At 36.6% G+C, this 12,701-nt stretch overlaps 1 protein-coding gene across 4 annotated transcripts in view; it reads right to left on the reverse strand.

Annotated features, from left to right (window-relative positions):
- Nucleotides 1-202: 202 nt before the first annotated feature.
- LOC127642963 (regulator of G-protein signaling 3-like) overlaps nucleotides 203-12,701 on the reverse strand; it is a 52,644-nt gene continuing 40,145 nt past the window's right edge. For 2 of the 4 annotated variants that reach the window (XM_052125435.1, XM_052125436.1), the window contains 6 exons: nucleotides 7,227-8,021; nucleotides 7,016-7,086; nucleotides 5,611-5,715; nucleotides 4,946-5,007; nucleotides 4,603-4,769; nucleotides 203-1,855 (listed from right to left, as the gene is read on the reverse strand). In XM_052125435.1, coding sequence (XP_051981395.1) covers nucleotides 1,655-1,855; nucleotides 4,603-4,769; nucleotides 4,946-5,007; nucleotides 5,611-5,715; nucleotides 7,016-7,086; nucleotides 7,227-8,021 — 1,401 coding nt within the window. In that variant the 3' untranslated portion in view covers nucleotides 203-1,654. Of the gene's footprint in view, nucleotides 1,856-4,602; nucleotides 4,770-4,945; nucleotides 5,008-5,610; nucleotides 5,716-6,635; nucleotides 6,970-7,015; nucleotides 7,087-7,226; nucleotides 8,022-9,472; nucleotides 9,577-12,701 lie in introns of those variants that run through there. The other 2 variants (XM_052125438.1, XM_052125439.1) reach the window with 2 other exon arrangements.

Consider the following 12,701-nt stretch of genomic DNA (forward strand, 5'->3'; position numbering starts at 1 on the left):
ACACAAATCTTTCCATCATAGAATGTTTCATTATGACATTCCTCTTGCATTATTGTGGCGCTTTACTGCCCCCTGGGGATTTCTAGTGGGACACACACCCTCTATATGAGAATCATAATTCCTAAATATGTGTCAAAACAACAACAACAATAATGGGGGGGGGGGTCTAAAAGACTATAAAATGTGAACCTGAATTGCCTGAGTGTAATTTTATTCAATCAGAATTTGATACAAAGGCAGCGATAAGTGAATATGAACCCACAAATAAATACAAGAAATATCATTAGAGCAAGAAGAGTATTGTTAGGATGAAAAAGAAACATGACAAACATGAGTCTCCCATTAAACTGACTAGTGCCTTGTAGATCAACATGAAATACAGACTTTTATTTACAAAACATAACACATCTATGTTAAATCACTACACAGCCACTATATAGGCATTTGGGCTTTTCTTTTTTTCTTCTTCTTTTTTGTAATTTTATTCTTATCTTATTATTCTTGTTATTTATTTTCTTTGATTTGATACCAACTGACTAATAGCAATGACAACAACCAGAATACCTTAAGGCTTTTAAAATCACCACACATGTTAGTCCATATACTGTATGTAAGCCTGTATTTACAGAAGGAATCACTTATTACATTTGAACATAGACATTGATCGTTATGATGCATTATGGCAGTGCATTGATACAACATGTACTGTATATAAAGAATCAAGTTCCGAACCTTCTGATATACCGTTTGTTAAAGAAATACTACTGTAATAACCAACCATATATTGCACTTTTAAAACATAGGGTTACATCCATGTCCTCTATACTAATAAAAAATGAGTGTTCTGTTTGTAAAGATTTCTTTCCAGAGTACTATTGAGAGGAAATAGACTATACAAATTAAAGACAATGGTGCATCTCAAGGCCTTGTTGAATTCCACATAGTTGATTTGAAACCACAAAGGTTTCTACAAAGAACATGTACTGTACTGTAATGTCTGTTTAATATAAAATAATACCTTCAACTCACATGTCATCTCTTATACATACTGTGTCGCCTGCTTTCCAAAAAAAAAAGGACAGGACATTAGTGTTATACAATACTTAAGCAATGCTTTTTGCCAATATCATCTCAGCATGTAATCTTTGTAATGGTGTGTATATTCTGCCGTATGTTGAGGTATGGTAATCACAAGAAAAGTTAAGTGAATTAACAATATGTCTTGGTAAAGAAGAACAAAACAGTACCAAAATGTCTCTTTGCTCCAATACTTAACATGCTTTGCATTTTCCATGTACTGCCATTGGGTCAAAAGGATGATGACCAACACCTCAGGTTCCTAGGTGTGTTGGGCACTGATGATTTGACTTCAGTCAACCCGTCCAGCATTTTCATAACACATACATCACCTTCTTATTGCCAAAACCTTCCATCAGGGTGCAGCACAGCATTATTCAAAAGCAATTTGTACAAATTGAAGTAAATGATCCATGTCTGTGCTCTCCAAGGTGCTTAACGGACTGACATGTCAACATGAAGATGTGCATGAAATGGATAGTGTGAATGTAGACCAGTTCTGTACTACTAAATCCACATTTCATACACCTGCTGCCTGTGTCCAGCAATACTTATCCAAAAGTTCTACAGTTTGTTTTCATAGCTGAGATGAATCTGTGGTAGTGTTGGGTCTCTTTTGTTTGGTTAATTCCATGTACATGTCAGAGCGGAGGAATCGAGGGTACGAGTCTCTTTCCATAAGTCCAAAGATTCTGCTTTGAGCCAGGTCGAAGCAGTCTACACAGATGTTCTCCATGTTTTCCTTGATGTGCTCCCTGGTATACGAGTCCAGATTCACCTTGGGGACAAAAAACAACACTCTGCTTAGGAAACACATACTCATTTTGGACTTGGTTTCTGGCACATCTGCTCCCTGGAATCAATTAAACATTGGAAATAATCACATTTTCAAGAAAGAAAAAGAAGACAGTCAACTGTGTTGTATCTTTGGCTGTGGCTGAATATTAGTAAACTAAAGAGATAATTGCTGGCATTGCAAATTAAAATAAATTATTCTGTAAATCTTACACACCTCTTTACACCAATTGCATAATATTTCTGTATATTTTCTATATATCTTGGTACATTCTATATAGATATGGTATCTTTCTCTAACAAATATATATAATTGATTATTTATTTTTCTCTACTCCCTTGTTGAGAAGAAGAAGAAAAAAAAAAAAGAAAAAAAAAAAATATATATATATATATCAGGGCTGTAAATGGCTTAAAATTTTTAATCGGATTAATTACATGGTGTCACGATTAATTAATCGTGATTAATCGCATTTAAGTTCACAGCAACCCATTTCGCAAGTGAATTTGTCAATCAGTTGGAGATTTATTATGAGGGCTTGTTTAAGGACCCGTCAATGTACAGCTGCGTCAGATATGCTTGTGTAGCGTCTCAGGTGTATCGCATCATAAACATAAAATGTTTAGGTCACTGTGTCAAGTTAAATATAGTTTAATACTCAGAACACATTTTGAGATCACTTAGTTCAAATTTGCACTCCATCAAGTGTTTTGAACACAAGAACGTAACGAATGTCTGTTTTGTGCTGTCTGGTTGTTTTCTTCACTGTATAACCTGTGTGTTGCTCATACAGCTGAAGTTTAATTTACTGCCCTCTGGAGTAAACAGGTGGTACTACAAGCTTGCATTTCTCAGGAATATTCCTTATTACCATCCAGGGGCACTGCGATTAATTGCGGTAATTTATTTTAACGTGTTATTTTTAATAAAATTATTCGCACTGAATTAACACATTAAATCGACAGCCCTAATATATATATATATATACAGTATATATAATTTTCAAGTACCAATAACTATTAACATCCTTAAACCAAGTGCACAAGATATCAACTCTCATTTTCTGTCTTGAATGTATTCTGTCTTATTTCAGTAGCAATATTTTCCACTTTGGCATAAACTTCATTAAATGTCAAATATTTGTATTTCTATTTTTCAATCTTCCATTTATGCAGTGTTCTTCTCTTACACAGTTTTGGTAGCTTTTAGGAAAATATAGAAGTTGAACGTAATAAATTATACTTTGCATTGTGAATTTTGTTTAAGCCTGCACAAGGATGGGGGCTTGGGTAGCTCAGCGAGTATTGACGCTGACTACCACCCCTGGAGTCACGAGTACAAATCCAGGGTGTGCTGAGTGAATCCAGCAAGGTCTCCTAAGCAACCAAATTGGCCCGGTTGCTAGGCAAAAATATAGAAGTTGAACATGTAATAAATAGAGTCACATGGGGAAACCTCCTTGTGGTTGCGATAAGTGGTTCTCGCTCTCAATGGGGTGCATCTTAAGTTGTGTGTGGAACGCGGAGAGTAGTATGAGCCTCCACATGCTGGAGGTCTCTGCAGTGTCATGCACAATGAGCCACGTGATGAGACGCGTGGATTGACTGTTTCAGAAGCAGAGGCAACTGAGACTTGATCTCTGCCACCCAGATTGAGGTGAGTAACCACGTCAACATGAGGAGCTACTAAGTAGTGGGAATTGGGCATTCCAAATTGGGGAGAAAAGGGGATAAAAAAAAAAAGCCTGCACAAGGATACAGAATTTGGGCTCTTAATCTTGTGACAGATCTGCTTTTAAAGATAAGTCTAATCAACTAATAATCTGCAAAATGAAAGCACTTCATAAAACTGACCAAGAACTACTAATAATCTGCAGCTGTTTTTAAAAAGAACAGTTCACCCAAAAAGAAAGATCTGTCATAGTTTATTCACCTTCATGTCATGTCAAGACCTTGCATTGTTTAGAGTGTGTGCCACTGTAAGCAAGCCTCTTTCATGCATTATGAATGAACACACAATGGACGTCAATATTTTTCAGTTAAAACGACTGGAAGGAATGTTCTGTGTTCATTACAAGTTAAGCTCAATCGACAGTATTTGGAGCACAATGTTGAAACTAAAATCATGTCAATATGTATAATGATTACGCCTAGTATTAGTACTTTTGAAAAAATTTGTATTTTAATGTTTATGGATTTTTCTCAATCACTTCAACATAAAACTGTGATTTTTTTTCTTCTTCTTTTTTTAAATAAACAAGTGACGTTTTGAAATAATAATTTGTGGCAATGAACATTATGCCACAAATGCTGTCAGTTGAGTTCAACTTGTATTGAACCTGGAATATTCAAATTTAAATTGCGGGTTGTTTCTCACAAAAGCATCATATGCCTCCAGAAGACTTAGAATATGATTCACAAGCCACATGGAAAACTTTTATGATATAATTTGGCTCATTTTTTAAGCTTTAAAATTAGTCAATATCAACTGCCATTGTATTGACAAGACAGATTGGGCTATTTATTGAAAATTCTCCTTTTGTGTTTCACATATGAAAGAAAATACAAGTTTAAAGCGAAAGAATGGCAACTTACTAAAGAATTAACATTTTGGGGTTAACTATTCCTTTAATATGAACATGACATCTTGATAACACAAGTAACATTAACACTTTAATGAATCTTTGATTTGATTTCTATATAGGCGCTGAAAAGACATTTTCAGTTTACCTCTTTACAGGACTGTATGGAGATATACTCAGTGAATATCTTCTTTGCTCTGGATGCCATTTTAGACAGTGATTTGATCCTCTTGAAGTCCTCACATGCCAGCCAGAAATCCAGATTCTCCTCGCTGAACTCAGTTTGCAGGAAAGAGCGGAGCACTGCCAGGCCATCTGAAAGGTTAGAAAATGACTCTTACGCACTGAAAAAAGACTTAAAAGAGAATGAGAATCTGGGGTAAATATTTGAAAGTCTGGATTTGGAATACAGTGTGAATGTAAGTACTGAGACTGATGTGGATAAACTCTGCTGATGTAACAGTTGCAGAAATAAGAGAGGCGAATCTTACATTTGTGAGAAAGCAGTGCATCGAGTGACTCTGCCCATCTAAGAGCTTCTTCCGGAGTTGGTCTGAGAGAGAAGCAGACAAAGTGGTCAACAAAACCATGACTCATCACATTAGCGAGCCATACAAAGTAAGTATAGTACACAAAGTGGGTCATCTACTCACTATCCCAAAACGTCAGTATTGTTTTGATTGCAGAGATCTTTCAAGTCAATTATTAGGCTTCTAACGTAATTAAACACTCATCTTAATAGAGTCTTCTAAGGCAAGCATCACTATTACTATTTTTACAAACCCCTAATGATAAATATTAAATTTGGTGCATCATTTTGGTGCATAAGCCTTGGTAATAAGCAATGACATCCATGGACAGATGTTTTCCTTTTCTTTTTTCTTGCAGAAGATACAATGTGCAAAATATTACCATAGATTTAAACTGAAGGAGGCACTCTGTATATCTAGTGTCCAGCATATCATAGAGTATTTGGGATGGGCTCTTTTGACAATTTGACAATATAAACCAGCCATTACACCCTAGCAACCACCCAGATCACACTGGCATTATGGCTTTTGCACAGGCATTTTCTTCCAACATTTATATGTGACACAGTAGTTGTGCTGTCCTGGGGTCAGTTCAGGTGAAAAAGGAAACAATCACGTGTACTCACTTATCTGACTTGAGGATTTTCTCAAGCATGCCAGCTGGATTGCTGCCATGTCTGTCGTTGCTCTTCTTTCGCAGGAAAGTCAGTCGATTTCTCATGTCTTTGGCCCTGTGTGAGGAAGACAAAAGACATTAAATCAGGTGACTGATTGGCTACCGTAATTGTGTTACTGAAGAGCCAATGGGAGGAGATCATTTGTCCGTGTATAGTGTCTACAGCCGTGAGATTTATTGTGGCGGGACAACTGACAGTAAAGGCGTTATGCTTTTGCCCAATAAACAAGAGAATGCACACACAAAATGAAAGTTCACTATCATCAGTTTTATTCAGTCCTCCCATTTTCATATTACTAAAAAAAATTATCTAACATTGGGAACTTAATTTAACTGAGTTGATCCAACTAAAAAAGTGCCTTGTCTGCTTGACTTCATCCTTTTGCATTGGGACAACATGAATATATTTGTTTGTTCGTATAACTGTAACTGGGCAGATGATTTTTCTTTCCCAGCATGCTTTGCATGCGACCCAGCAGGGAGAGTTAAAATTAATTGTTTTTATATTTTGTGCAAGATGAATATAAAGGGGGACACTTATTAGTGTTTAATGTTTGTTATGTTGAAATTTAGAAGAATTTCAGTTATTTTGTAGTTTTGTGGGTTTCCCATCATGGTGAAGAGTGGAGCATGCATACTTGCATTTCTTGTCACTAGAGGACAATAACCAAAATATTTTAATTTGAGTTATTTTTGACATGTTACATTTTGTTGGGATTATTTGATTCTGTTATGATCCCACCTACTTTAAGTGTTTAAACTGAAATAACATGGTAATTTTAATTTAAGCAAACTAATTTAAAAAATGTGGAACCACTTTCCTTGATTGAATTAATTAAAAGTTAATCCAAAGTGTGAGCAGTTTATTTATCTATCTACTTTCATTTATTTATTGAGTGTGGAAACATTATGTTAGCATCTCTTTAACCAACCAAAAAAAAATATCTTTGTGAACAAACAATTGTAATCAAATACCTCAATAGGGTGAATCTCACATAGAAATGTCCAGGTCACCCCAAAATCAAAAGAAAAAAAGTAAATAAATAAATTATATGTTGCATAAAGAAAATGAAGAATATTTTATGAACAATTACATTTTTACATTCTAAATTATTTGTATTACAACTAAGCACATTTCCCTCCAGAATTATCTCATTCATATTACTGTAATACAGTAATACCATCCAGTCTGGACACAATGATCAGCATCAAATATATTCAGTGCAAAAACTACTATCATGGTGTAAACTTTTTCCAGACAATTGTAAGCATTTTTTGAGAGTCAACCAATAAACTGCAGATGAAGAACTTAATTATACACAGGCAAAAAGAAGAGAGAAAGTGGTTTGACTCACAAATTTTTGGATTTCTTCTTTTTGACAGCACTTTTTCCTGTGTCACATTTACAGTTTGTCTTGCCACAGACCTGTGGAAGATACCACTTATTTTACCATGTGATATTGTTATACTGATATTTAAATATCCTTATAACAATTAATTCTGGAACACAGAATGCATTAGTATTTGCAATATGACTTTATTTCTGTGTATAATGGAGATACATACCCTCCTCCCAGTGAAAAGCAGACAGATCTGGTGGACAGATCCTCCATTCTTGGTCAGCTCTTTCCTCAGAGTCTGTGGCGAGGGGATTGCCCAGCGCTCCGGAGTCTCCCGCTTGGCCTCTATACAGTCGATGGCCTGATCGGAGATGAAGCGAGGAGACCTGGGCTCCTGCAGTAAACTGCCCTCACTGTGTGTGCGTCTGTGGAGAGATCTATGCACACACAACCCTCCACTCTGCTGCACACCGGAAGGAGATGTTTCTACCATACTCCTCCTTTTAAGAAAGCCTTCATCACTGTCTGCTTCCTCATCATCTTCCTCGTCATCCTCATCTTCATCGTCAGTGGACGGTGAAGTCATAGCATCTGTATTGAAGGAGCGATCCAAGCACAGCTTGGGAATGACTAGAGGAGAGGAAGAGGATGACGACGATGTGGGTCTTGCGCCAACACTGATCGTCTCGGATGCGCTCTCACCCTCCCCCTGCTCTCTCTTCTCGAAATCTGACTCTTCCGAACCTCCTTTCACCTCCTTCGGTCTCTCCTTCCAGATCTCAGAGGTCTCCATGTACACATTTTTGCAGCTGTCTCGTGAAGGTGGAATGGTTTGGCTGGCATCTCCAGAGCTGAAATGTAGGTCTGGATAAGAGAGCCGCTGAGCTGGAGAGCTGCATTTTGTACTTCTCATGATGGGGGATGCAGAGGGGCATGATGGGGAACAGGGCTCAGACATACTGTGAGGGTTGAAGCCCAGCAGACCCAGATCAGTCTGTTCAGCTGCTTTTGGTTCCAACATCTGTCAATACAGAGATTAATTTGAAATATAACAGATGGCTTTAGATTTAACACACACTTAGTATGTCTCATTGTGGCTCTGAAAATCCATTAGAGGAAATCTTGAAGCAAAAATGCAAACATGTATAAACATCCTTAAAAAAAGAGGTTTATGCTTAAAATAAGAAAAAAACAAGCTGCCAATTTCAGTATGTTAACATACATAGTTTTTATGGCGATACAGCAGGTTTGTGCATTGTCCAGTTACAGTCTTCAGTTCTCACTGGTTGCTAGGTAGTTTTTGTCGGGGTTATTGGTGGTTGCTTACTGGTCTAAATCAAAGAGATTGCCCTCAAGTCGCTATGATATTCTGGTCCCTATATTGGGTCACTCCTTCAGTGTAAATCTATAGGATGTTTTTCTTATAGTGTGCCAGGTGGAAATTGTAAATAGTTAATCTGAATGCTTAGAAAAGTAAAAGCACACCTCTCCTCAAGAGGCTGTACATTTGAGGTATAATTCATATCTGTGCAGGTTGAGATTTTGGGCTGAAGAATATTACAGATGATATATAATAATAGTTTATTCTATTAAATTAAATTAAACTTCTATTAAAGTACACCAGGGCTAAAGGTACCACTTAAGGACATTTTGCTAATTCTGGTCACAAAATGTATCAAGTCAAATAACTATCCATTGGAGGATAGTGAAATCTCATTTAAACTGAATAACAGTCTATGCCAAGTCCCTTGGTAAACAAACCCTAATTATTAATGTAGATACAGTTGATCCACAGTGGCTGTAAATAAATCAATACTAATCAGAAAAGCAGCATATTAAAAGCCTAAGTATTGTGAAAACTACATTTCCAAACGTCCAATATCTTAGCTAACTGAATATGAAAGCATATAAACACTACATTATTGCATTTTATTGGGAAGGAAAGATGGAGAGAGGGAAAATAATAAAAGAGAAAAAAATAGATCAATGTGTGCTTTACATCTCGGTATCACTGTTGAAAAGGTTAATGTATTCATGTGCCTTACAGACCTAATCAGCTCATTAAGTAGTTTGCTGGTGGAGCAACTGACTCACAAGCTCTTTAAAGCCACAGAACAAAAGCTCTGACACAAGGAGTTAAACTAGAATTTCTGACATGCACCACCATTAATGGCTATCTAACATATATTATCATATCTATAATTAAGCAGTAATATACAAGATTTTACTCCCACAGTCCTTATCAAAAATCACATTCCATGCCTTGTGTCAAGTTAAGATACATTGAAGTGTTTAAACTTACATATATCAATAATAATTCATACATTTACTCCACCACACCTTCTCCAATATCACACACGCCAATCAAATCAGAACGGAGGTGCTAAATATACATGAAATCTCACTTCCAACAATCAGACAGCAAAAGCAGGAAACACAGCACATGCACAATAAATATCTAAATGACCTCACCTCACAAAGATCCAGTGTTTCCCCTTTCAAACAAATAATGTATTACTCCATTGTACTATCATGCATTACAGCAGCCTTACTTCTCTCTCTCTCTCTCTCTCTCTCTCTCACACACACACACACACACACACACACACACACACACACTCTCTCTCTCTCTCTCTCTCTCTCTCTCTTTCACGTGGTCACATGCGCGTATCTGTTTGTGCTAGTCTGATGATGATGTCGCTGCTCTCCTGATGTCACTTGCCCACCGAGTGAGAGAGAGAGCATGAATAAGAAACAGAAGATGCAAACATTATGTTTAAACTTGTATGTACAGTGTATAAATTGTAGTTGAGAGAGCATCTGTCTCTTACACTGTCAAGATGAAATTAAAATTGATCCTATTTACTTTTTCTTAATATACATTGTCTTTTTGAGAAAGATTCATTAGTGCACATTATTCCAAAGAGGAAGAAAAACCTGGCAGCACTACAGTACTGTTCTACATTTACGTACTATATAATTACAACAACTAGAGTAATTACTAGGTACTAACCATAAACCTAACCCCAACCCTAACCTTAAACCATATTAAGAACATGTAGTAACCTAATGTTACTCAGTACTTTCTTGGGTAAGTGCACTGTAAGTATTCTGAAAGTACATGTACTATAAAATAAAGTGTAACCAAAAAAACGTTGTAGTTTTTATTAAATTGCAATAAATTGCTCCACCCCTGAAATAACTTTCCTTTTTTGATGACATCATCAAGCCCTCTTATTTTTCAATCAATCCCCTCCATCTACCTGTCATACAGCCTCAAGGATCTATTTTTATCTGATCTAACCCACACAAATGTCTTTAGTTGGTGTAACCTTAATTGAGAAGTACATTTTGTCAGATTGGACTGATTAGGCAGGAATATATAAATATATATAGCTGCAAGCAGCAATGACAGTGTCATGTTCTCTGTTGTCTTTTGTTTTTGTGCTGTTATTTTGAAGTTTAGTTTAGTTCCTGTTTCCTGTTTGGTTTTTGTAGTCCTTTGTAGTTTCATTTTATGATTGGTTTTCCCCTAATTAGTTCTCATTCCCTGATTATTTCCCCAGGTGTTCCTTATTCCCTTGTTTGTTCCTTTGTGTATATAAGCCCTTTTAGTTTCCTTGTTTCCTTGTTAGTTCTTGCATGTTTTTGATGCTCTGTGCCAGGTCTCCCCTGTTTGCTTGTTTCTGAGTTTTTCTTTATGTTTTTGAATAAACTGCTGCGTCTAGATCCTCATTCTCCGCCTGCTTCGTCACAGACAGGCCCAAGCACCATGGGTCCATTTCCAACTGGTGGTTTTTGGAAAACAATGCATGATGGACAAATGCATTTGTTCCAGACACCATGTCTTACCTTCTAGGTTAACAACTTTGATGTGTGTGGCAAATTAAATAAATGTGTAATTATGGCAAGTTTTGGAATACGCTTGAAAATTTGTTGTTGCCAGCTGGAGGCCCTATGACTGTGACCCAGCATATCCACATCCATGTCAAAAGCATTATTAAACATATTGCTGAGTTTGTCATTATTGAATACAAAGACACTGCATGCAAATTTTGAAATTAATCGGACCAATGTTTACATTTAATGCCACATTCATATTGTTCCATGTTATAGCACCACCAAATGGCCAAACCCCTTAACTTTTTCTATGTGTTCTCAGGTTGAGCCAGACCCCGAAGCCGCCGCCATTTGCGCCATTTAGAATTTCAGCCGCCGCCAGCCAATAATTTCGTAAGCCAAATTGAGCCGCCATCTGATAAAGTTTGGCTGAGCCGGCTAGAATTATTTGCATCAAATAATAATTCTATCACATAGAGACATACACACACGAAATATATAAACAATACACGAGATCTATTTTCCCACTGGATTCATAACAGCACAATCTTGTGCTCGTTGCTACGATACACAGACTCACAGTGAATTGACGACCAATTAAAATTGCTCGTTTTCTGTACAGAAGAAGCAATGCATTTTTTTCTCGCACAGAGGTGAAATGACGGAAAGAAGCAAGCAAGGTAATTTTGATCTCAATTCTCACATACTTTCCTAATTCCTACTTACTTTTTTTTTTTAACTTAAGCCTACCCAGACTTTTGTTAAATATTCAGGGCACAGTTGCACAAACACCTGAATCAAAGATTGATGTTATGAACCAAATATTCTGGAACGGAGAGATTTATAGCACTGAACGTGATATTACTGCAGTAACAAACCACCGTTTCCACATTGCTAATTCACGACGCATGCTTCAGTGTACATTGAAGTGAAATGTGCAAAACTTTGTCCAAAATAATACTGATAACAGTGTGTGTTTATATTAAAGCGAGAACACGACAGGCAAAAACATAGTTTTTTTACTGGTCAATTTTGAGATTTTTGGATATTTGTCATCAATAACATGTCTCTTTCAGACTTGTGATGAAAAAAAGTCTGAAATACACATTTAGGTCTTTATTTTACTACACTTCGTCTGTTTACGTCTGTAGATTTCTCATAAATTCAACAAAAGTTTGCGTTCTTAATCAACATACTTCTCCATGATCTCTGCGTCACCCTCTCATCACAGTATTGCATTTTGTAGAAATATAGTGTAAGCCATGCATTGCTTGGAAATATTGAGATCTAGTAAATCAGTATAACATAGACATCTGTAGACATGAAGTGGCAGCTTCAGCCATTTGCAGCTATGAAAAGTTTGGCGGCTGCAAACATTCGTTTGACTCTGAATGTTTCACTGAATCAAAATGACCAGTTTTATAATTTTGGGCCAAAGTGTTCAAGAGTTATAAGCCAAAATAGCAATTTTTGCTATCTCCTGACCAGTAGGGGGCAGTGTGGCGAAATGCTGCAGGTAACCTCAAGGCAAGGCGAGTTTTGTCACAATCCGTCACAGTGTTGCGGAGATACAGTATGAAGTTTATTTTGGCATGCTCACCGTCAACTTTGTGAAGCCATTTCTCAGGAAAGATTTCAAACATCGAAAAAAAAGTGATAACTTTTAAGGAGCTCCATCTCACAATTGCTTTAAAACTATTTTGGTGGAAATTGGACAAAATTGTAGGATGAGTAGAGAAAAATTCAAAATGGCGGACCATCTAGTCAGGCGGAAATTGAAACATATCCATTGACAATTTTACATCAGCAGTGTCTTGACATTATTCTAAAGAATTTTGAAACAATTCATATAAATATAAGA

This window comes from Xyrauchen texanus, chromosome 4, assembly GCF_025860055.1.
Source record: "Xyrauchen texanus isolate HMW12.3.18 chromosome 4, RBS_HiC_50CHRs, whole genome shotgun sequence".
NCBI classification, from domain to species: domain Eukaryota; kingdom Metazoa; phylum Chordata; class Actinopteri; order Cypriniformes; family Catostomidae; genus Xyrauchen; species Xyrauchen texanus.